Source organism: Acanthaster planci, linkage group LG02 (assembly GCF_054643075.1).
Source record: "Acanthaster planci isolate LZ-2023a linkage group LG02, COTS_SCS, whole genome shotgun sequence".
Lineage (NCBI taxonomy): Eukaryota > Metazoa > Echinodermata > Asteroidea > Valvatida > Acanthasteridae > Acanthaster > Acanthaster planci.
Window position 1 is genome coordinate 12,083,699 of NC_141778.1, and position 26,189 is coordinate 12,109,887.

At 41.8% G+C, this 26,189-nt stretch overlaps 2 protein-coding genes across 5 annotated transcripts; one reads left to right on the forward strand and one right to left on the reverse strand.

The window, feature by feature from the left end:
* The first annotated feature begins 124 nt into the window (after positions 1-124).
* LOC110978296 (uncharacterized) lies at positions 125-3,835 on the forward strand. 3 transcript variants are annotated; one of them, XM_022233192.2, is made up of 7 exons: positions 125-493; positions 812-1,262; positions 1,546-1,868; positions 2,092-2,187; positions 2,438-2,561; positions 3,033-3,103; positions 3,291-3,835. In XM_022233192.2, exons 2-7 carry the CDS (start codon positions 997-999, stop codon positions 3,470-3,472), a joined length of 1,062 nt encoding a protein of 353 aa, XP_022088884.2. In that variant the 5' UTR covers positions 125-493; positions 812-996; the 3' UTR covers positions 3,473-3,835. The 3 variants fall into 3 exon arrangements, with proteins under 3 accessions (XP_022088884.2, XP_086989189.1, XP_086989190.1); XM_087133063.1 differs by having other exon boundaries at positions 980-1,262; XM_087133064.1 differs by having other exon boundaries at positions 125-1,262; positions 3,318-3,835.
* On the reverse strand, positions 3,820-21,494 carry LOC110978295 (uncharacterized). 2 transcript variants are annotated; one of them, XM_022233189.2, is made up of 13 exons: positions 21,018-21,494; positions 18,127-18,280; positions 16,626-16,652; positions 16,155-16,267; positions 15,486-15,553; positions 15,047-15,240; positions 14,417-14,512; positions 12,628-12,744; positions 10,199-10,342; positions 8,101-8,526; positions 7,021-7,134; positions 6,502-6,653; positions 3,820-5,406 (listed from the first exon to the last, which is right to left on the reverse strand). In XM_022233189.2, exons 1-12 carry the CDS (start codon positions 21,042-21,044, stop codon positions 6,517-6,519), a joined length of 1,617 nt encoding a protein of 538 aa, XP_022088881.2. In that variant the 5' UTR covers positions 21,045-21,494; the 3' UTR covers positions 3,820-5,406; positions 6,502-6,516. The 2 variants fall into 2 exon arrangements, with proteins under 2 accessions (XP_022088881.2, XP_022088882.2); XM_022233190.2 differs by lacking the exon at positions 10,199-10,342 and having other exon boundaries at positions 21,018-21,492.
* Between the last annotated feature and the right edge of the window lie 4,695 nt (positions 21,495-26,189).

Genomic DNA, 26,189 nt, shown 5'->3' on the forward strand with positions numbered 1-26,189 from the left:
TTAACTTGCCATTAAACACGGAGAAGCTCTGTGTCAAGGGGCTACGTGACGTCAAATCCCTGGGGTGATACCAAGGGGTCCTAGGGCTGAGGTTACGTTGGAGCACTTGCAGGAAAAGAGGGTAATGGCACGTACTTTACCCTTCCCGGGAACGATTACTCATCGAAAACCGATCAGAATCGCAAACTTACCGCTGAGCTATACGCTGGCGCGTTCTGCCGTCCTTGTGCGCCGGATCACCGGCACAGGACTGACTAGGATTCCTGCTGGCTAATCAGCCCATAATCAACAGTTCCTGTGAACTTTTTAAGGGACCTTCCTTGCTGCTTTCAGACCATAACAGCTCTGGAATATATAACATCCTGTTTGGGGACGCTGTTTGCTGTAATGCCGATTCTCCTGGGGCAAATGGATGAGTTTGGAAGACCTGGAAAAACACAATAGACATGTCCTTTTCGAAAACTGTCATTGCAGTACAAGCTGGCTATTTAAAGTAAGTCAGATTACGAAATTTAATTGGATTTTATTTGATGAAACTGGCTTTGTCCTTCGCTGGTGCATGACTCACCAAGCGTGTCTACACCCGTACTTTTTTTTCTGAATTAGAAAATGAGGTAATTTCAGTTGCCATGTCTCTGTCTTCGGACGGTCTTGCGGAATTTTTCCTAGCTTTGCGCTGTTTGTTCTTTAGTCCCATCTAAACCATTTTTGCTCGAAGTTAATCATTCTTTTACTGTGATGGGACACTGCGGCAGCTTGAAAGCAAAATCTGGTAACTTCATCGTGATTTTGTCCTCTGTTTTGATCATAGAAGTCTTCGATTAGTGACTACTTCGGATTGTTACACTTGGATTGTTATGCCTTGGATTTGTATGCAACGCTCACTTCTTATGCCCCTGGCGTGATCGATATAGCCAAGATTTGCTTTGGAAATCTTTCGAGAGCCTCCATTCAGGTCTGAGATATCTCTGCTTTTGAGTAAACATCACAGGAGAAATGTGTTCGACGCGGATCGGTGGTGTCAGCGTGTTACCGGCGGTGGGCAGCGGGGTAGTCAAGGAGGGTGATCACACCCTGACGCGGTCCCCGTCGGACTCCGGAACCAAAATTCTCAAGGAGGGGATTGTTGATAAGGAATCGCATGGTATCATCTACTCCTGGCGGTCGAGGTTCTGCATACTGACGCAGGACTCTCTGACTATCTTCAGATCGGACCCAAGACGAAAAGGAGGAGGAGTGGCCGAAGAAGACAAGAGAAGGAGGTTAGTTAACTTATGTTTTTTTGGTCGGCTGTTGTATTTAGATATTAGAACTTTCCCTGGTGTTTTCATTCATTTCTGTCTCTAAAGCTAGCGTACGCTTCTTCATTACCATTACCACCTTATCATTCTGACGATCTCCGAAATCTACACCAATGACATTTCACATCAAATCCAAATAGGAGTTTGCCCATCTTTACAAGGTGTCATTCCAACCCAAACCCTTGCCATATCTATATACGTGTATTCATCTATTCAAGTGAACTTTTGCCTCGTCCCTTTGAAGAGCTTCATCGATATCAGAGAGGGCAGAGAAGAAGAATATCTTGTACCGTCTCCCCCTTGAGGAGATTTCCTCCATGTCCAATATCGACAAAGGCCGACGGCATATTCACTTCACCATCTGCACCAAGCAAGGTGTCTTTGCTCTGCGAGTGAACTTGGGTCAGCGAGACTGGCTGACTCAGATTCAGCTGGCTGTGGCGGACCGGCGCAGCAGAAATGACTTCATGAGGGAGCTCAAGACGCGAACCTCGGTGGTTGCTAACAAATACCGCAAACACAATCACCGCAGGTTGTCCTTTTCCAAGGAAGAGGATTATGGGGATGGTAAGTAAAAAAGTATTCTAAAATAAATGGACAATAGTTTATATGTTCTGCCGTTTACAATCAGAAGTGGTGCAATGATTAGTTTTTACTTCTCAGTCCTTCTCTTCAGATGAAATGCTGCCTCTCTTTTCAAATAGAAAATGGACTCTTTCGTCTTTCCCCACCCCAGGCTGAAGCCTGTTGCTTTTAAAAGTTTCCTCATCGTATCTGACTCATGATGCAGGTATTGGCATCACGATTCGAAACGAGGCAGATTCCATCGTTATTGCTCGAATATTCGCAGATGGTCCCGCGGCTAAGAAAGGAACCCTTCGACCAGGTAAAATCAATCTCTAACAATTACCATCACACAAAACTAAAACTGTCTCGGTCGTCGCTGCTTAAACTGATTGACCTCATCGCTGTGTGCCTGTCAAAAACCATCGTAAAGTTTTCTTTAAATCAGGCGCATTTTTTCTGGTTACGTATGAAATCAAATGGATGGTTAATGTGCCAAAATTATCTCAACATTACTTGAATGCTGTCTCAGATTGCCGACCTTCGACTCCCCCCCCCGCTATTTCTCACAGGAGACGAGATTGTGGAGGTTGACGGGAAGCCAGTACGTGGTTACAACGCCGAACGCGTCGCCGGTCTGATCAAAGGAATGCCTGGTCACGTGGTGCTCACTGTCAAACCCACGTGGGTGGACAGGTTAGTGTTTGTACGTCGACCTTTCTTTCTGTAAGAGTCCTGTGGCACCCCCACACGGTTCGTATTTCACCCTTGCGTTCATTTTGAAACAAAACCTCCCTTTATGCGATTCAGCTTTAGCTTTGCGAAACAGTTTTTTTTCAATAAAAGGTCCTCGAAGTAGTTTGTATGGTTTTCCAGTGTTCCAGCGGTTATATTGCAGCTCAAAGATTTCCGCCCTTCAGATGGGTTATCAAGGTTAACCATTCACGATTTTGTGATGTAGGACAAGTGGATTCATCATTTCTCGGATGCACTTGTGTGCAGACATTAACCCCCAAACAACGAACTATTTTACGGAAGTACCTATGCCAGCCTGTCAATCATTCACTTTAATATTCTGTTAAAGCGTGTCAGCAAAGCGACTGTAAATGCACATTAGTGATGTATAAACGACAAAAAATAACAATATTATTATGTTTCTCCTTAAAGGGGCACTAACACATCCGCTGCGGATTTCGCTTTGTCCAGGCCATTGTATCCAAAGCCCAACAATCTCAGAGGTTTGTATTACGCTTTAAAGCATTACTCAAGGCTATTCCAGAGAGATATGTCAACTAAGGACTCAAGCTTTAAGCAAAGCAAGAGATGCCTCTCAAGGAAGCGTCTTAAGTTTACACTGATTTAACCTTTTCGGTTGATGAATGGCAAATTCAGAATACCGGTTTCGTCTTAAAATCCATCTTACAGGGCGAGCACGCCCTCATTCGCTTGCAGATGTTGCCGTGTCAACCGACCCTGAAGTCCCCAGTGCCACCAACGTTGTGAATGACGTCTCGTCAATGACACCCATCGATAGGAAGAAGTTCACCCGTTGTCCAGTCAAGAATAAGAACAAGGAAACTTCCGAAAACCGTTTGTCATTGCCATGAGAAGGGAGCTCGTCATTAGAGAGAAAACATTGTGAAAGAATGAATGTTTCGGATATGACGACTTCCTACTGGCATAGGCCATACAGTCACTCACATATGGTGGCGAAATAGGGTATACAGGATGTGCATGACTGCCATCTTGCAGGCCAGTGCTTTAGGTCCACAGGGTATACACCAAGGAAGTTTCCCTGTGGAACGAAAAACCTGACTTACAAGATGGTACCACGCAAAGCCTCTATAGCATGTCAGAGCAACTTTTTGACAGTAACAAAAGTGTGAAATTCAAGAGTTGTCGTCATATACGATAAATGATGCAACATAAACTTGAGAAACACGAGAATAGAATCTTCGAAAAGTGTGCTGCAATTTTATTTAACTTTCCCAAGAGTTAACACAAATTGTCACAAATGTAGCGGAATAAGTCAGTCCAACTTCTGACATCCAGCGAACCAGGACTCTTGTTTGATGATGGTTGGGTAGCAGTGAAAGAGAGCCTTAATTTCAATTACAGCCCAGGTATTGCCTATGGCTTCTTAGCAGACACAGCGTCACAGACGTAGGCCTAACTCTTTGAGCAGCTTCAGACATTTTGCCCAAATGCTACCTGATGACACATTTCCGCATCATTTGTGTAGTTCCGTTCCGGATTGCTGTCCAAGGCGTTCCATAGGTTATTTTCTAAGACAGTCCATACACAAGCGTAGCTATGTATATAAAGACGTAAGCTTTGAGCATCGACAGTTCATATTGCCGTGCTTTTTGCAATTAATTTTTGTATCATAAAGTCTTTCTGAACACTTAAGGTAGCATATTAAGTTTCCTTATCTATACAAATTACTTGTCTTCCTTTAAGATGATTTAAATATGTATTATATGAATCTTTCTTCCATTGATTTGATAAGGGCACTGTAAACAGTTTGAGAAAGTCACAAAAGGAAAAGATTCGTTGTGTATTAAGTAACCGTTTGAATCTTTTGACAGGAAATCAAGCATTTTATGGTATATGCCCCTCATAAAAAATCGGAAATTTTCTGAACGGTTACTAGACTTTTCAAAAATGAAAAATACATTTATAGAGTTCTATACAAATAATGCGTACTACGTACTAATTCAATTGGTGTATATACCCGTGTGTAAACACCAGGGGAAATGTAAAATTTTGTTTAGCCTATAGCTTTTAGGAATCATTCTCATCAAAATAATATTATGCGGTATACTTACAAAGGCAAAATTTTCAACTTACTCTTGTGTTGAAGCTATTACTATTGTGTATTATGTTCTCGAGAATGGGCGTTACTTCTTTTATATATTTGTACTATATAAACATAATGAGACGAAAAGATATTAATGTGGATTTAAATAATGATACTCGATCGCTATTTACAACCATTTTAAACGATTAATTTCGTTTTGTAAATTCACAAAACAACCATTACCTTAAAAATTTATTTGAACTTAAACAGAGTCCGTTTGTGGAGTGAGACCCTCCAAAACAGATGAAAGAGAATATTTCAGTGAACTTTTCATTGGAACTCAAATGGATAAAAACTCAGTTTCTCTACAGCATCTTACAATTCAGTGAGCGAGCTCTGACTAAATGAATGTGAAGTATACTTTTCAGGTAAAATGAAGCCAGCAAGAATGTTTACATTTATCAAAAGATAAATAGTTACAACAATAAATAATGCGTCTTAAGAAAAAGGTTTCGAAATTCCCAACATTTATGTGGTTTAAAACACACTGTTTCGATCTTACATCTCGCACCACTGACTGGCAAGTAACAACATTAAAGGTATTACTTCCCCGCAGCAGTAATATTAATGACGTAACAGGAATAGGGACGGAAGCTGATCGGCTCTATGAGATGACGTCAGGGGTCACGGATCACTTCACGGAGCAGTTACTCGTCACTTGGTGTTCATGACAAAGAGTTTCTGTGTGGAAAAAGTGATCAAAATAGGTTACATGCCTCTTTTGTAAAGTGATTGATGAGAACACAAACATTTTTCATTCTGTGAAGATTGTGTCATCATAAAGTTTACTTGACCCATAGGCTTAATCACAACAACTTAGAAGATAACAGGAAATTACATCAGTAGAGTGATCATTCGCCAGTGAGACGTTGTTCTCCAAACTGCAGGATCAAAAACTTTAATTTTCTTCCATTTCCTGTCTACATATTCGTTGAACTCTATACACAAAACGTTTTGTCCTTTGTTACATTAAACAAGTAGTTCAATACGGCCGATTCACAATAGAACGCCTCCAAGAGTTTCCAACGCGTTGGCCAATCAAAATGTACGAAATCTATCGACCCTTTCCAAACGCGCATTGGGTCAACAGATTCTCGCATCGTGATTAGCCAACGCGTTGCAAACTTGGAGGCGCACTAGTATTGTGCACCGCTCATATTGTGTGATGTTTGGGGAGACAGGGCATATGACGCACAAAAGTGACATTTATTCAGTTAAAGTGGTACCTTTTGATTATTTCGAGATATCTCGAATGGATGTTGTAATATCAGTGAGTCGTTTGTGAGATATCTTGAAATCCATTTTAAGATATCTCAAATTCATTGGGAGATATCTTGAAATCGAATTTAAAGATATCTTAAAAACACTTTGAATATACCTTAAAATACATTACATGATATGTTGAAATAAATCTACAGATGTCTTAAAATCATTTGGAGATATCTTGAAAATGAGTTCAAGATATCTTGAAATTGATTTTAAGATATCTGGGAATCAGTGAAAAGACATCTCAAAAGCATGAATCAAAGGCTTTAAGTGTCAAAAGTTTTTCAAGATATCTTGAAATAATTAGAGATATCTTTAAATAAATGAAGATATCTTGAAATAATCAAAAGGCACCGCTTTAACTTGAATAAATATCACTGATGTGCACCATATGGACAACAATAATTATGTCCACCGTCACAACTTTTTCAATCTTTACCGGTACGCTCTTAATGTGACTTCATATATTTAGAATCAGTTATTTGAAAAAAAAAAAAAGAAAATACTTACAGTCATATTCACCTCTCATTGTCCCGAGTCACAGTAAGGTGGCTGGTAGGGTGCCAGACATTCACAGGTGAATCGCGGTATCAGAGAATCCTCGCTCACCTTACAAATTCCGCCGTTCCTACATGGGCTGGGTGAGCAAGGATTGGGCAGCTCTGCCAAATCAGTAACAAAATAAAAGCGACAACTTCCAGTGTTACTCTTATTGGCTGACTTGTCAGTGATGTGCTATTCAACCGGATACGGGAAATTAACTGGCGCCAACGCGCGGTCGAGATGAAGATTGTCACTTTCAAGAGAAGTTTTAGAGTTTCAGGCAAGCCCTTTCAGGTCCAGTCAGTAACCGTCTGCTGAATTTACCATCACATTTTGTACTCTTGTATGAATTTTGCTCACAGCTTGAAACATATACGTGCATTGCGACTTGGATAACACAGTGAAGGCAATGTTCCCCCAAAGACATTTATGCAATTTCTATGCACCTGTCTCAGTGTTTGCGAACATAACTGAACAGACTCTTACCAAAAGCACACGTTTGTCCACCGTAGCCCTGCGGACATCTACACCTGGTAATGCCGTTGAGTTCCAAGCAAGCACCTCCGTTCTCACACGGTGAGGACAGGCACCCGATAGGCCCTGTAAATGAAATCCAAACATACTTCGATGCCTTGATCGACAAAAGGACAAGTTTTTACATACTACTTTGTAAAAAACTAGTTGTTGTCAACTTAGTCTTCGTTTCAAATCGTGTAGGTTATGTCAAATAAACTGCTTGTTTTCATGAAATTTACCTCCAAAAATTTAGATTTTGATTCCTCGATATAATGTCGTGTACCTTTGAGAGTGGGCTAAAATGGTGGCTTAAACAAAACAAATTACAACTTCATCGCTTTTTGTTGGACAAATTTGTTGTGGAAAGTGGACCTCTCTTGACCTCTTCTACTGGACAAGGAGAGCCTCGAGCTTCATAGTACTTTTCTTCCTCACCATATCACGACGGTCATATATTTCTATAATTTTATTCATTTTGCATCTAAATGACAATGTGATTCAATCGTGTCTGATAAATCAGCCGGTCAACTTGTGTACTATTTTTACCTTTTACACAGGCACGGATATGTTTTCCCATTGGATATGTTATAAATTATAATTGTTACATTCTGTTCTGTAGTTGGCCATATTCAAAAGTCGGCCAGTTTGAACTGCAGTGGGATTATTTTTTTTCAGTGTTGGGGATCTGGGAATAAAAATGAAAGCCATAAATAAAAATTAATCACAAATTAATAACATGTATGCTGATAAATATTAATTTGTGATTAATTACGTCTAATTGTTTTAAGCTACATTTAAAAAAAAAGAAAATGAGGCATGGAATTCAAAATAATCTGACACCACCCCATTTAACAGATTACAGTGAATAAACAAGTTTCTGGGGACACGATCACGAATGGCTTCCCAGTGAATAAGGCTGCATCCAAATCTGTTGTCTAGAGCTAGGTCTAGGTCGTCGCTCAATTGGAAATGTGTGGAGACGCGCAGACAATAGACCGAGCCGTAGCTCTGGAATTCCGTTTCAGACACGGCCCCTGATCTATTACCTACCACTGTCAGGCGTTTCTTGACTGGAAGAGCGGAAACAAATACTGTCCTCTGTAGACTCCGGCAGGGAATAACAGAAATTGCCGAAGACCTCGAACTCTCCACGGAGCTGTGAAGGGAGGTTGGCCAGGCACGAGTCATGAACCTCCCGGCAAACCGACCGGCACGGTAGCTGGAAGTCCAATACCGACGCCTGTTCGTCACCTGCTGCGTGACCTGCTGTCCGTAGCTGGGGACACTGTGGATTGAGAATGGTGCACAAGACTCGCTGGGCGTCCGGGTGACAAGTCGGTGTCAGGAAGTGATAAGACAACTCGAAGAATTCGAGAAGTTCCTCGTGGGTTTCCGTCAGCTTAAATGGGTTGGGGGAGACGGTTTGGTTATAAGGGAGGAAGGGACAACATTGAGGGATCGGGATGTCAATGCACTCTGCACAACAAAAAAGAGACAACAAAAGTTATATTTCTCTCATGACAAATTCGACCGCTACGAACCATTTACTTCAAAGCATATGCAGTGGAACTACTTCACTTGAAATTGTTTAGTACCGGTAATGGCTGCCTGAAACCATCGACAAAGTTTGGTTCTTTGAGACGACAAGTATTCTAACGTTGTTTTCTTCCCTGTAAGTCTTTAGGTGTATTTTTTTCGGTAAACCCTTTCAGTGAACAGTCGTAGCCGGGAAAATTTAAGGGTGGTTTCACCTCTGCTTTCTTTGAGAAAAGGCACATTTATGCACATGCGTGGTTACGGAAAGCCGTAATACCGAACGATATTTTACATTTACACAGCAGCGGAACCTGTCTATTATATAAGTTAATGATAACCAACAAATACGACGTGGCAGCAAACTGTGATATCATACCAACGAGAACGCTGATTTGCCAGTATGTGTAGTCTTGACGTGGCATTTATCGCTCTGGTGTCTATGGAGAACCTGCGCGGTCTGTCCGCTCTGCATGCAAACAACCTATAATGAAAACCACGTGGTTTGTATATTTGACGGCACGGAATTCCGTTACCACGCGCGTGTAAACGGGCCTTAACGGAATAACTGTAATTAAAGTGTGCTCTCTGGAAATCTCGCATCGGGCTGGATATCCTTTCAATAAAAATCAAATTTACGTTCAGGTAAGTTTATAAACCTTCGACTTCTTTTTAAGTTGGACTCTTTTGAGCAACCCTTACTCATAACAGTAAAATGCTATGAATTCACTTGGTTTAATTCAATTGTAGGCTTGATTAAAGACATACACGCAAATTTTTGTAGCTTTATGGTCCTGCATTGTAACATTGTGAGGATATTTTAAGGGATAATTTTCCGGACTGTCACGTCTTCTAGATGCATGTCTGATTCTTCGTGCGTCCGGGCTGCATAATTCTTGCCTCGGTGAAGCAGATAGGAAAACAGTCTAGTCACACATCTTTGTAGGAGGTATTTTCCAACCTTCAGTCTGTCTTTCGATAGATCTTAACATTTTCTCTCAGAATTCAAGAAGATATCTCTAGCGACGACTTCAGCTGGCCATCAGTGACGTAACCATTTCACCTGGTTCCGGTTTACACTGATTGCATTTCAAGATCCAAGAGAAAATGGAAGCAGGGAAAGTGGTGAAAAAGAGTAATTCATATTTTCACACCTCGTTCATGAAATTATTTCACCGATTATTAAAGCCATGACGACAATGATGACGATGATGACGATCGTGATGATGGGAGACGACGATGACACTGAATTACGTGTAACAATGACGGCAAGGAAAACGATGCACTACAGCAAATTCAACTGATACATGTGCAAAAGTATAGACTTAAACAAAATAAGGAGTGTGAAGGCGGCATAAGACGAAGACAAAGAAAAAGTACAAAGTCACAATGAGGAACAAATTTGTCTTGGACAACTACGGTACCAGGATGATTCAACCAAAGAGGAACGTAATGGCGATGTACTGTACATGTGAAATTGGATGGAAGATGGAGACGGGTGATGATACAATGCAGATCGGTGGATGGTGATAAAAGACCAGACGAAGGATGGGGATAAAACATGGAGCCCCTGCCTCGTGAGATGAACTACCAAGGTGATAACACTTCATCTTACGTGTCTGTTTAGGATTCCCACAATTCTGCCCGTCGTAGCCTGGTGGGCAGATACAAGTATAGCGATCCTGACCGTCTATTGTGCCGAACCAGCACTGCCCACCGTGTTGACATGGGTTGCTGTTGCATGGATTACTTGGAGCAACTGACGGCGGGAAACAGATCACAAGACACATTAGAAGTTTCAAACAAAAATGCTGGGGGCCTGTTTCTCTTCCACTGATCATTCTGAGCGATATGGATTTACCAGAAGGGTTATATTTTTAACGTTATTGCCAGGTTTGATCGGATTAATGGTTTCGATTGTTGCTAAGCACTGGGTAAAAGGTACATTGTACTTGTAAGTGAATTGACAATGATGATAAGACCGCTTATAATAGGACCGTTCAAGATGGTTACAAGTCCTTAAACTTGCTCGTGCGTCGTGCGTCGTGTGTCACGTCGTACTTCAGGCGACGAAATAGGCGATGCAATGCACGACGCGACGGGCGACGGCACGGCACGAAGCAACGCGTCGTGTGTGTACAAACGTAATGGCAAGAAGGCCACTTTGCGACCCGATGGCACAACGGAAGGGAGTCGTCGTGCCGTCGCGTCGTGTAATTGCGTCGCCTGTAGAGAGGCTAGAGAGAAATGTTTGTCGTAAATAGTACACTATACGTTCCCAATGCCCTTGTTTCTTTCTCAGTGCACAGCTTCACTTTCCACTTGGTATCGCTCGTGGACAACCATGCTATAGCCTAGTACATGCCCATGGTCACTCTACCTCTGTACCAAAGAATACTCAAGGCCAAGGCCAAGCAGGCGCTAATCACTATGTATTTGCCATTTGTTACTAGCGCATTTACTCTCCAAGCTAATGGAAAAATATTCGTGACTAGCAGTGACAACAAATTCACGACGTCGCGAAAATATTCACGACTAGTTGCGAATAAAATCACGACGTACGACTAGTCATGAATTTTATGTCCCTTCGGGGCCAACATACTTTTGAAAGCTGTACATGTGCACAAATTAACGGCGACTGTAAAAGCCATTAAAAGCGTCACAGACAAAAATTAATGGTTGATCCTTCAAGCTTTCCCAACTGGAGCGATGTATTATGAACACTGTGATGGACGGCTGCGATAAACTCAAATGTGGACGTTTAAAACACTGGATCAGATATTTCGACGTGACTGGTGCACACCAATGCGACAACGATGCACCTGCAGCTTCCTGGAATACATGGGCTTATAATCTTATACTTGTCTCACAACTCTCTCCTGTGAAGCCGTCTGGACATATGCGACGAAAGTAATGCAGCCCATCCTCGCATTTGCTATTGCTCATGCAGGGTTTGGCATCGCATTGTGACTGAGCTGAGTTGGGAATTCAGACGCAGTATACTTATTACTTCTTACGAGACATAAATGAGAACCACTTCGACTGAGTAAATCGGATTACGTCTACTTTCTATCAAGTTTTGGATCAAGATTGTCTGACAATCGGTGTTATTGAAGGCTTGGGGACTCAGGTTACTTATAGTAGCGTAAATTTGTATAGACAAGTTGAGAAATAGAAATGACGACCAGGGGGCTAGGAACCACGTGACACCGCCACTGGTGTCCCTCAGACATATCCCATAACACTGATTTCGTACAGGATCCGCGCATTTTTTTCCTATGCTATGAATTTCCCTGGTCTCATTATGTATCATACTAAAGTTAACCGGAGGATGCCTAGATTTTTTTCCCCATTTTCTCTTTTCCCCATGAAAGCTACAAAAAAGTGAGCAAAATACAGGACGTTTGTACTGAAGGTATACAGCCTCCTCAGAGTGGCACCAAATGAAACGACAGACAGCTGTTCGGATTGCTGAAAAGTTATCTAAGATTTAATAATGAAAAAGTATCTTAATACTAGCAGGCTAATCTTTTCCTGTAATTCATCAGTCTATCTTCTCTGAAACCAATGCTCAATCTTACAGTGATGTATTATCAGTCGACTCTTTGCCCCTTCTGTTTCTTAATGGATTGCATGCGGGTGCTAATATTTTTTTACTTTAGCTTGGCACAAAAAACTAGGGGACAATTGTATTGCCCATCCCCATCCAAAAACTAGGGGGATGTCCTCAATCCCCCCGTTTCACACCCAGGACCAAACCTCGACAACCTAATGAAACTTTGCAGCCAAGCAGTGAGCATCTTACCAACTTCTTTAGAACCGATATCAAGGATGAAAATGGCAGAACTTGGTCATAAGAAATATAAAATACAATATTTAGTAAAGTATAATTATCCACTCCAACGTAGCTCTGGCCCCTCAGTTACAGTGGAGATTTGAAAAAAAACTTGTTCGCTGAAATACAATTTGCAGCTAAAACGAACGGAAACACAACGGACATGTAGATTTTGGATGAGATCGCGTTGTACTCTAAACTATACTCACTATTTTGACAAAGATAGCCGCTATGACCCTCCGGGCATTTGCAAGTGAAGTACAGAGCTGTCTCGGGCTGAAGCACACACGTGCCACCGTTAACACAAGGGTTGTCATTGCAAGCGTCTGAAGAGGGAGAATACGTATTATATACAAGATATCATCAGCACCCCTACTGGGTTATTGTTGTGATCGCAAATAAAGCTGCGGGCTTCGCAAAGCAGCTAGGGCTATCTCTTTTTCATCTTGAAAACACAAGGGGATAGGGAAACGACGTTGCATGAGGAATATTAATCGGAGTTCTACTGCAATCTAAGGCTGCTGCAGTCACCGGCCATATTATTTCGTCAAACGCTGAGCATTAACTGGTACACAGACTTCAACTAGTAGGCCTTTTAGCAGCAAGCAATGAATTTTCGTCAATTTACTTGACGTTTGACTACTGGGGTGTGTTTTGTCGACCCTGACCAGAAGGAGGTTTCTGACTTGGTCACTGGCTGGGCATTTTCACGACTTCGGTTAAATGCCCTTGTGACATGAATGTTCTGACCAACCCAGTGGAGTTTGCTCAGCGCTCGTTCAAGATGGCAGAAAATAGACAATTTTCAAATACGTGAATTATACATTCTAAAATTTGTTGTTACATGCAGCAAATCAAAAGAGGTATACTTTCCTCTAGAATGTGAAAAGAGAGAATGCAGCACTGGTAAGAAACATGCAAAATATATAGAGTGAAAATCAACAAGGTTGTCTGTTTCTTTGCGTATTTTGTCTCCGTGGGATGACGTCGGGTTTGGAGCTTTCTCAGACCACTTTACTGGTCAGTGGTCGCAAAAAACACGTCCCTGGAGACATATTAAGTGGTCGTAACCGGATGCTGATAATGCCCGAGCCGAAGGCGAGGGACATAATCAACGTCCGCCCCCCCCCCGTTGTTAAACGACGTTTAAGACCGGCCAAGCACATTCTGATCATAATGATCTGTACATCCTCAAAATCAAAACAAGTTTTGGACATTTCTCATTTTATTCAACGAAATTTTACTTCATGTTTTCAAACACCCCTCTGGCCACGTTATGGTATGTTCCTCACGTGAGTCGTCGTGGCGACTGGCGCCCACGTGGCGCATTCTGTAAGAAGTGGTGCACGGCCAGGTGGTGCTTTATCAAGTGTTTAAGACCACTGTCGACCAATCCATCCTGACTTGAAGTGCACCCTCACCGGTAAAGAAGGAACGGGCTGGTGGGAACTTTTTCGACCGGACCGGGCTCTTGTACTTGCCAAACACACATGCAGGCTGCACTATATACCAAGTACCATTAAGAATGACGCCTGGTGACTCTCAGAAGGCTGGCCCTCTGATAGTTTTTCACTAGAAATTTCAAGTTTATGACCAGAACTTCATTTTTCAAGTCAAATTTTATAAGGGTTTGCCATGCAATTTTTCATATTTGGTTTTCCCCGAAAACACCCACAAATGCCAAAAACGCATGAACGCAGTACATGTGCACGCGTACACTCATCGTTCCCGGCAAAGGCCGTTGTTGCTATAGCACCCTCGCCCGTTACTGCCCGGAGCTGATGGAAAACCGTTTTAATTTGAGTTATTTTCTGTTACCGTCGCGTGAGCTGTCCACACTGCCTCCCGAAAAGTGCCAAACTTCTGGCCCCAAGCACTAAACTTTGTAGGTCTTTTTTTAATTAAAAGGACAGGGCGGATCAGAAGTTGGACCGGAGTTTCAAAGGCAACTTCAAAAATTAGAGAGCTTTCTTTAATACGATAAAACTGGGCACCTACCTGTTGGTAACGGGCTAAGAGTAGGTTCGCCTTGGTCTACCTGACCAACTGTCTTGGATACTGGCGGCAGGGTTATAGCTTGAAAACTTAGACTCTCTGCAAAAAGGCCGGCCAAATCTGATCAAGTTAGATACAGTCCATGCACTGGGATTTCTTTGGACATTATTCACTGTTGGAAACGGATCCCAGAAAAAGATGTATGCACGACTTATCGACAAACGAGCAGATAGGCCTGCCCCGATTGACAAGAGTGACAATTAACATAACAAACCTTGGATTGAAGATGATTACGTTGAAGATTTAGAGATAAATCAAGGAAAGATCCAAGCAGAACAAGACAGAGAGATTAATGAAAGTTTCATGTAAAAGACACTAAACTTCTATGTAATACTTGTACTTCATTTTGTTTATATAATTTCAGTTAAATTTATGTGTAAATTGATAATTACCTATTTATTGTACAAAACCAAAAGTTCGTGAATGGTGAACTCTTTATGTTTAGGACTGCAACTTCAATCAGTTCGTTGAGAAACCCGGTGTAAAATGTTCGACAAATTTATGTTTGCTGCCACCAAACGATGAAGGAGCCCACTGTAAAACCTGGTTGACCTTAAATCTGACAGCACTTACTGGAATCAAAAGACAAACTGAACTCGATTATTGTAAACTCTCCCAGTGTGTTGTCGTCTATGGCTTTGACAAGATGCACGTAGGCTTCGTTATACTCAGGCGCTGAGACTTTTTTGTGCTCGTCCTGTTTCAGGTCAAACAAAGTCTTTGGAATTTCAAGATGGATGGCGAAATCCACCACTACGCTGCCCTTCCTGAAGACAAACAGTGACATGTATATAAGTGGTGACAATTAGTTTGAAAACTGAGATGTAGTGCACCTCACAAAGTTGGACATCCTCCCCAAATCCACGAAAGGGACCAAAGGGTGCACTTGTCAAAATAACAGCAGCAATATAAAAATCTAAATATAACTTTATATGAAAAAAGACTGCTTATCGCAACATCAAGACGCAATGAAAACGATCGTAGACATAAAATGAAACTACCCTGAACCTACCTAATCTCTGTAACACTGGTTCCGACGTAAATGTTGCGAAATAGACTTTTGTTGTAAAGCCGGTCCATCTTAGTGAAGAAATGCGGAAACACCGATATCATTGTTAATTCAAACTAATATAAACATCCAAATGTTAGGTAATTGGCATCCTCTATTCATAAAACCAGGGAGTTGAGGACATTGAAATGGCAGTATCACAATTATTACACAACGTGACAATGTCCAACGATTATAAAAGCTAATGTTTCTTTCGTAGTTTCTGCAGTTAACTTGATTAACCATACGCGATTCGCCCTTTGACTTTTAAAAGCATGCCACTTTGAGCACTATTAACGGCATGTAAACGAAATGCTTGCATCTCTCTATCAATTTTCAAAGCCAAAGAAAGGTTCTACTAGTGTTGTGAGTTCTCCTTATTACCTGGGTAAATGTCACTTTAAAAGAATTTACACCATTGAGATGGCGGTGTCATTTATAACCTTTAAGACTTCTCGAGAGGAAACTTCATGCTTGATGGGCTTCTATAGTTCCGGGGATAATGGTGAAAAACATCGTTACGTGGGGCGTTAGCCTCGCCTCAGCCTATGATAGCTTTGAGTCGAGGTCATATGATGGAGCACACAATCAAGTCCATACTTTTTTTCCTTTTGAAGAGGCACTGAAACTTACTGCATCAACAACTTCTCTCTCCAAGGAGGCAAATTCCTTAGTGCTTCTGTCCCCATACGATTCTCGGTATTCACGATTCGATATGTGCAGGCTACCGAGTATCGTCACTTCCTCTGAAAAACGGCCACGAAGCAAATAGAACCAAGCCCGTTAGTTCCCTCGAGTCCCTCTAGTTAGACTCAATGATAAAGCAAAAGTTGGCCAGATCACTAAGCCATCAGGAAAAGTCTAGACAAGAAACCGGATTGGCATCGCCAGAAATCACAAGTTAAGACATTTTTAAACGAATATCTCAATTAAACATAGTTGATCATCGGTTGATATCACAAAGAGGCCTTCTCGTGAATGACGCACTTTGTATTCAAAAAAGCTTGGTAAGCAGACTTGTCTCTTTCCAATGCACTGCAGTTAACTGTTTACTTTTAAGCGTGATAAAATAGAAATAAATTCAGCAAATTTTGGAATTCTTACCTGGAACGTCCAAATTCGTTTTATTTCCTGCCGAAGGGAAAAAGTTGTAAAAGAAAAATAAATCTTCCGGAGACGGACTGTGTAAGGCTGGTCTGTTTATAATAACTCTACATTTTGTTTTAACGTGGTTAAAGAACGTTGCTTTCGAAATTAAATTACATCACGAGGCCAAGAGTTTCTGATACCGCTAATTAGTATGTCTAGAAAATGTGTCATAAATAGAAGCTGGTATAATTGCCATACTGTTAGTTTAGTAATTTATTTTATCGTGGCTTCTAGGGGACTGGATATAGGCCTACATAAAGTCGACGTGTACTGTTTATAGTTATACACTCTCGTTGTAATATACCCGCAAGCCATTAAAAGCCCGGCGCCACCAAACAATTCGGATTATTTATTACCCTCGTTCTCATTTTGCTCCAAGCTCCAATCAAAGATTACAATATTCAGAAATTCCTGGCGATTTTTTTTGAGTATTCATATGAGTTAAGCTGGCCTGTTTTAGATTGCCAGCATAGCTTACATGACGGCTCATTGGCATCGAGTTTCGTTATCAACATGTAAAACACAGTGTCTGGTTCCAGACCCACTTCACGTGGATGTCTCACTGCCGTGCAGTTCACTGTGAAAGCCCTCGGGAGATTATTAAGTACTACCATAAGAACCCTTCACGAGGTTCGAGCTAGTTCGCCGCGAGCCCCAAGAGAGACCTAGTTTTAAAAAGGCCCCGTCTTATTACCATGACAAGTCGTGTAATATGGTACCGTACAGCTAAGGAGAATCTGAATGTCGTGGCCTCTCTTTGAATAGGGTAGCACTGCCTCCACGCTTTCCGTGTTTTGTATCACAAGACCGGCCATGCTTTTAGCCGTATCCATACAGTTGTTACAAGGAGCTTTGAATCCCTTCCTGTGCATCGCAGGAAATTTTTCAGTCTCTAATTTCGTTCTTATTTTTCAGAGAAAAATCCCGAAGTTTGCCTACCCAACTCTTAAACATAAACTTGAGAGAACTCTAATAACACCCTCACTGCAAAAAGGAGGCTTTTACCCAGAGTACCATGTGACGGCAGAGAAGAATGAAATTTTAAGGATGGAATACCGTCTCAGAACTGCACATCGTGAAAATAATAATGAACCTTTAATGGCGCAGCGTGTACATTTTGGCATTGATGTTTCGCTGGTGACAGCTGGCACTCTGTATGTCAGTCCTCAAACAACATAATTTGGCAGTTGCGTCTAGACGTCCCGCCGCGTCACTATCTCTTGCTGTTACACCCCTGTTGATCTTATAATGCTAACATTGGTACCCCTCGGTCTCATTTCTTGCTGGGTATATAACATATTGGGTTCTGAGAGTCATGGATGTTAAGTCAAAAGCGCTGTGTATACTGTGTTTTTAAAGAACTCTTTAGAGCATTGGAAAGGAACGGATTCGAACCAATGAAATGCTGCTTACAGCGCAGATGGCTCACCATTAACCACCAAACTTTAATCTTTACCTGTCAAAATGACAGCAAGAGCCACGGCCACGCCCACCACGGCTAAAAGAAGGAGGATGACAAGAATGAAGGGCTTCATGCGATGATGCGGCCGCCTCCTGCTACGCCCGTCTGCGAGACCGTCATAAGATGGGTTTTCCATCATTAGGGTAACCTATGGCAACGAAGTCAAAGGTCACCAAGATTGTAAAGTGTTGACAAATTTGACAGAGGAGCAAACAACCAAGACTTAACAAAGGCCCGCCAAAAAGGTTCAAGGAGGCAAAGTCACGTACCTTTTAACAATTGTTGCCCGTGGAGAAGGGGTCCATGGTGTTTTGCATGTTTTCATAATGTACCTCTTTCTACATTGTTGTGCCATATATATCTCTTTCATGTTTGACCCAGATTTGAGTGAGTGAAGAAAGTTCTTTCTAGAGTCACTGAATCAGCTAGCTTGTTTTTATAAAACCTCGCTGACCATTGTCCAAATTGCAGGCTCGTTTGTCCTTGTAACTGAACATGTCGCTTATTTTTGAGTGGTTGTTAGGAAAAACTCTGTTGCTTGTTCAATTTTCCCGATCTATTGCAAATTCTGCTCTGGGGCATACGCTAGGTAAACCGATGTGTTGTAAAGACTACCCCGTCCCCAGGGAGACTACGCTGATCACACTCAGATGATCATTGCTATTCCTATCTTACAAACAAGACTCGGGCCACTGTCCGGCATATCGGGAAGCTTGCCGTGCAAAGTGGGTAATCCGTAGAAATACGAAAACAGACTTCTATACGGAATCAAAATCTTTTGTGCGAAGTATCTGAAGTGACCCGATCGGCTTTCGTTGTACCATTTAATCAGAGTACTCCCCCCTCTCCCTATTGATTTTGATAGAAGTGATTATGATCACGAAGATGGTCTGAAGAAATCCTACCATTCAGCAACGATTTGGAATACAGGATTTTTTGTGCCAACAAAAGCTTTATTCGTTTGTTCTGTGTGCTCTACTTATGTCGTATCTATCAGAGTTAAGCCTTTCGTAACCATGTTGGTTTGGGGGAAGACTTCACTTCAGGCTACGCAAATCGGTAGAAATGAAGACAGATCTTTTGGTACCACACGTGTAATGCATCATCAGCGTTGAGTATTAGGTATTCAGCTTCCAGCCCGAACCAATATTGTGACTCGCAGGATCAGTTTTATCTAGAAGAGGCCGGATTAGGCTAACATATTCTTGATTTTCATATCATAACGTGTATTTGATGATGGTCTTCAGAGTAATTCGCAATTCGAGTCGTTGAGCCTTTACTAATAGCGACAGGTGCGTGTTGTCATCCGGAATGGTACGCGGGCGAGATGGTTTTAGGTTGGTTCGCCCTACGGCCTCGAACACCAGCCCTGGCATCACGCGTCATAATTTCCATGATGAAGGGAACGATGTGTCAAAAGCGGAGCAAGAAATATTAATTGGAACATAAATTTTCCGCTTGAGGGATCGTTTATCGGTTGACCGGTCATGCCAGTCAAGAAATTTACGGAATGTGTGCTGTTTCCACAGAAAAGGTTTCTGCGTTTGCAGAAGGAAAATGGAGAATGACTGCAGTATAGACTGGGTGATATGTCAAATTTAAGTTCCTTGGAATACCGTACGATGCAGTATCCTTGTTCTCATTCCAAGTAGGTCATGCTGGTCTTGTTTTTCCCGACGCTACCAAGGAACGCATTGCATAGCGCCAGTCGTATTCTGAGGACTTTGTTCACCCTTAATGTTAACCTACGTCCACTGTTCTGACCCAAACATATAATTACATGATCCGTTAGTCCGGAAATATTTACACGTTTATCCAGGTTTTTAGCAGTATTGTTATAATTATAGTCACACATGGATATACACGACGCAGGTCATGCTCTCTGCCTGGTGCCCACCAATCGTCACCTATTATTCATTCTGTAAATAACTGGACTCATATATTCTTATAGTGATGTGCAGAAATAAATCAACCAACCAGTATGTAAACATCTTGTTATGTCGTTGATGTTTGTGTTGAATACGCGGAACCAGTATAAATGAAACTGTGACTCCGGGTGAAAAGCGTGTGGTATTGTCGCTCTAGTATTTAATTAGATTTGAGGGAACAAAGCATGTAGTCCTGTTCATTGTTCTTACCATTGTCGTGTTGCATGCGAGCAGGGATTTGAGATATTGATTTTATTAAGCGTTATGTACGGTATAACAACGCCCTGGGTGCGTATGACGTGTTGAATATCCAATACGCTTTAAATTCACATCGTAACATCGGGCACGGTAAGGAAATCATTCAATCAGGACTTGCCCCAGTTGCTTTGCTGCAGCAATCGGTTGGAAATGTTCGGTTCCAGTCAAGGAAAGAGGTCCATATACGTCCGTCACTTGACAACCTATGCACAAACCCTATGGAACTGGTCTGAAAATTTTTCTAAGTAAACGACTTGGTTTTTTTTCCTTCCTAAATTGAACTTTTCTAGACATGTTTTCTTTTTTATTTCTGACGGCTAATAGGTCACTGTAGAAATAATTACTGGCGTCCATATATGGAACCCTTCCCGCAGTCAACCTTAATCATTCTCATCTTTGACCAATATATCTTGTCTGTCAGACCAAAGCCATTCTTTCTTTGCTTGTGCCTGTTGGTGTGTGCCATTTTGCCGTATCGGTGGGCTAAAAACAATAGCGTTTTGTGCTCTTCAGGCCCATTATGAGAGTAAAAATATCGAAAATTCTCCGCGGTACAAAACTCACGGTTATTCAAACAAAAAGGCGGCATTAATGAAAGAATTACAAGAATATCGATTTGAACCATTTTAAACGTCTCACTCTAATTTGAATAAGAAACATGGGGGATTTCTAACAAAAAAGGGGGATCTACGCACTAACCTTCCTGTAATCCCCTGAAGTACTCATCTTTGAAGTTCAATCAGCTCCGAAATTCTTCCGGTCGTCAATGTTTTCCTGTTTAATCTCACCAATTCTTTGCTGTAGGTGTACCGGTACATGTACTTAATGTCTATTCCCAATACAGCGTCAGTGGAACACCACGCTTCGCAGATATGCAAATTTGTCTTCCTGCTTGATCAAAGCACCGTGAATTCAGCATCTACCTTCCCATTCCACGCCGCATCCCGTCAGCTGTGTTTATTGCTCCTATCACGCTGTCCTTCTCACCAGCTATCGTCTGGCCCTCGCATCGCAGTACGTCTTGGAATTCCTAGCTGTCTCACGCACCCATGACAACTACATCCTGACCGCAATGCTACGGTACCAGTATCCTCATTATCACCGTCGGGGTAGAGATTGTACCTGCAATGGACCTCGCGAGTTGTTAGAACGATGACGAGTGTTGGACTGAACTGCGCATGACGGTGCGGAGCAATGACCGTATGCCATCTGCAGTCATCATGCACATGTAGGTGTATCCCATCCTCCTTGCGTGTCCTGCGATAAGTTTACACTTACGTACGTGCAATAGAATTACCATAGATCGCTGAGTCTTGTTCCTGCATCATATTACAGTCACGTCACGTCCTAATGTGCTACAGTCAGATCACAGGTTTGGAAGCGATCCAGACTATCATACATCGGCAACCTTTATTTTCCGGTTCACCGTCCGCGTGAGCATCTTCGTTGCCAATACCTGAGAGGAATTTCAACTTCAAGACTTCGTACAAGTGGATGCTTGTGTGCATTTCAACAGACAAATAACAGAAAAAATCATAGTTTCAAAAGAGCCCGAAATTTGACCTCCAGTGGCGCACTTCTGGAACTTTTAGATAAGCAAAATAGCGTGAAAAATATTTAGAAGTTGAAATTATTTTTGTTCATTTACTTCTCAAGATTCACTTCCAAAATGGCCTTTGTAAAAATTTATAAATTGCCTACGACCTGAAAGAGAAATACTATGCCAAAACTGCCCTCTAACTTCCAAACTCTGAAATATATGACGACCAGCGCAAATTTGGGTAAACTTGTATATGCAGATGAAAAGTTAAGAATTATTATATGATGATCTTTAAGTAAAACTAAATAAAAACTGGAGAATAAAGTAAAGCAGTGTGCAAGTATGAACGAAATAAACTCAAAGGAATAATATGCATTTACTGCTTTTTCGGAATATGCAAAACAATGAAGTCTAATAACCTTTGCTGACACGGTACGAATTGGATCATGCCAGCCCAACTGAAACCACAACCCATCGAGTGCATAGGGAGGTCAGTCTTCGCAATTATCTCATTCCCACGTAAGTATACATGTACTTGAAGTGAAAACAAACTAGGAGACCCAGGAACGATGATAATGCCAGGAGTAAAAGGTTGTGTATGGAATAATGTCTGTTAACCGTGTCCAGGTTCCATAATATTATCTGAAAAACATAAAGATAAGATTCTGACATGAGCGTTTGATGAGATGGTTTCAGTTTTTGGAAATTATCCTTCCAAAACTTATAGCATGTGAGGACGGTCATGTGTAAACTCCTCAATCCTCATAGGCGAGGCGAGCAACTGTTCCAGAAAGCTCGCTTTAACTTCCCGGATTTTGCTCTTTGATTACCTGTTTTTAGCTTTTGCCACGCCTCTTATAAAGCAATTACTAGTGATTAGTCTTAAAAGGAACATTGGGTCTGACGATGTGTCAATTTGTTGATAAAAAAAGTGTCGGCTGAAGAAAGGGCGCAATGATTTCGGCCTTTGTGGTTATAGTCTCGGTTCTAGACGCCTATATAGTCTTGATTGCAGGAGCAGTCAATATCGCGCTGTTTGATTCGAATAGTCTCTTCCCCTCCCATATGACAGTGGCTCTTAGACATCTAAATTGTTTGGACTCGTCTGAGAGTTTACCGTTAAATCATACACCTTTTATTTAAAACATTTTTCAAAACAACAAGTTTCAGTCCCCTGTTCATATTGAATATTTATCAACATCTGCAAAACACGAATGCTTCAGGTTGCTGTCTGCATTTTGGAAAACTCACTAGCTTTGCTGCAACTTTGCAGAAGCTTTCGTTGCAGCGAAGTACTTCAGCATAAACACAGTATGTAAATTCCAGGATCTAGCGCAGTGTAAACAACAGAAATAGGTAATTAATTCAGGGCTACAAGGAAGAAAGTGGAAAAGACAGTAACGTACCAAAACACACAGTATTCTTAAATAGTGAAACAAGGTGCATTTTGGACGCTTGCTGTAACAGAAAATGCATTGTACCTACCCTTGAAAAGAGTTTTACAAAATAGCTGTCTATGATGTCTTCATCAGGACATTCATGTGTATAATATGGAACTGCATATAGCTAGGGTCTGTAATGTTGACCCATCCACAAGTTTCGACATCCAAAACAGTTTGAGTTTAAAGTTGGAGTTGAGCTTCCATCTATGTATGCTGAGTAGTTCGTGTCTTTCCTCCATGGGTAGATATAGTTTGGCCGTGCTTTCTGCGCTAGCTCAACCGACTGTGACCCACTCAAGAAGTCGCCACGGGGTGCACGTGCCCCCCCCCCAGCGATGCCCGTGCCCCTTACCACCCCAACCCCCAGGTTACCCCCACCCATTTGAAAATCTGTGGATTATCTCCGTTGAAATATAGCTGCTGCTTATTCCTTGTGGTGTCCCCTTGAAAAAAAATGTGCGCATCCCTGGGTGCCCCTCGGACATGTAGTCCTATAGCTACGCCACTGTGTGGTCATCAGCTGGCCAGAATAGTAAACTTGGTTATTTATTTTACACAGCCTTGTTTGGCCTTATGATCACCGTCTCCAGCTGAAGTATTTAACTTGATTCATTTGTAAAGGAAAGCAACTTGACACTATTCTTATTTTGTTCAGTTGGATTCAAGTTACAATAAAACTTGTCAGTCTGGCAATACTGGTGGTATGGTTTTTTTTAACAATTGGAAGCGTTATTCAACTGGCAAGTTCATGCATAATGCAGTACTGTATAAAATAAGTATCCAAAGCGTAATAATAGTTGAGACAGATCAGATTACGAAAGAGGACAATCATTTTCAGGACAGTTATTTCGCAGCATTTTGTCATTGAAGGCTCACTACGAGGAAATGGGATTTGATACGAAATCAGTTTCTTCCGGGTCTTTGTATGCATAATCTTCTTCCAGAAAGTCTGATGCTGACGCACAGGTTAATGAAAGAAACTGTGTCCGTCATAAACGAACGTCATCAGAGTCCCTGGGTTGAAAATTTTTCATCACAAGGATGCTGAAGACAGGAACTTGGAAGTTAGTTTATTCCTTCCTCCATGGTTTGGTGAACATTCAAATTCGCAGACTGTACAAAGATATTCTTTAAATATAATTTAGTTTAAATCAGATGATCAAAACATCCTTAGCTTAAGCTTTAATGTAGGTTTTCTCTTGTGTACAGTGGCGTGAACTGTGGATGGGGAGGGGGCGGGGCATGAGGCACGCTCTCCCCCCCCCTCCCGTGTGCCCCCGGCCCCGCTCAGAAGCTAGAGCAGAAAAACATCTACCCTGGTCATTGTTTTCACTGTGACCAAACCCACTGAGTGCATGCATCCAGAAAATGAGTCCCCAGCAAAATGTACCCAGTTACGCCCATGCTCTTTGTGTGGTCGTATAAACCCCTGGTCTGGATGCTTGCTCCACCCACCGTATGAAGAACGTTTCTGCATACTTCACTCCTGGATGATTTTGAAGGACGAGAATACGTAACAGCGTTATGTAGTCTCGTGGACTCAACGGCTTTACATGTATATGGTTACAGATACGCGCACAAAAGAAGCGTCTACGGCTGGATCAAGGAACCAGATTCAAATTCCAGGGGACCATGGGGGGGGGTATTGAGGGTCTATCTGTGGGCTGTCATCCGTGAGCAAGACGCTCATGGTAAATGTATATTTTCTGAACAATTGCCCTCATTAAATGTTTAGAACGAAAATCACACCTCTTTTCTCTTTGTAAGTCGGGCGGGTGGTGTAGTCACGGTGCCTCCCAAATACACCAATTTAGATGTGCCATTTTCATTTTGAGTCGGAGCATGTCAGCCGTCTACATGCAAATGCGAGTCGTTGTTTTGTATATTGCAACAGTTCAGTTCTGTTAGGCTCGAAGTAGATACTCGGCACTACGAGCACTGGATTTGTGTCAACAGCATTAACATGGGCCGAAAGCAGACTCGTTCGACTTTACAAGTATCTGAGAGTTTATTCATGAAAGCAAAGTGAATTTTTGAACAGTTTAATTAACACTGAATTCCCAAGCACCTGTTAAAATTAAAACTTCCCTTTGTCCCATTTGGATTTTTTTGGGCACAAAGAAAAGCAGAAGGGTTCATAGGGATGTTTCATTACCTGAAGATATTGTTCCCCTGAGATTTATCATTCCTTTGAATACCAGAAAAGAGTTTTAGGTCAAGGCGTAGGCCTACATCGACAAAACTTGATTTAAAGAGACAACGAAAAACACCCATATTTATCTATCGTGTCTCTTCCGCTTTGTGTATACATGTAGCTGCCGTCCTTTTCGGTGCTAGTGAATGAACACATCGTGTCAAAACCTGGTGATCATGGTGGCAATGCATGATGATCATTTCTCAGGAGATGGTGCTATACAAGGGAAATATAGCCTACATGCAGGCATTATTTCAAGGAAGAGGGGGTGTATGGTCAATTTAGTGAGGATTCAGTCAGGTCATGACACTAAGGGCCACTGCATGACGCAGGACTCATGAATGTCCTCCGCCAGGTTACCTGGAATGGGGACAGTGGGAACGACGGACCTAGTGCTGGACGGTTGCTTATGGGGGGCACCTGTTACACTGGATTTCTAAAAATGTCAACCTTCCACTACTGTTCCAACCATGGTTCTATCTGGGGAACATTTCATGTACATTTATGATTTAGAATTGAATACTGAGTTAGAAAACAGGCCAGCGCGCCAAGTAAGACGATGACATAGACCAATAAACGTCATCGTCCTCTTTTAGTTCTAGTTTTTTACCAGGCTATATGTGCATTAAAAACAGTGGAGCGAAGTTGTGGAAACAAAGAAATTACTTTAAATTTAATTAATTGTATCAATAGTT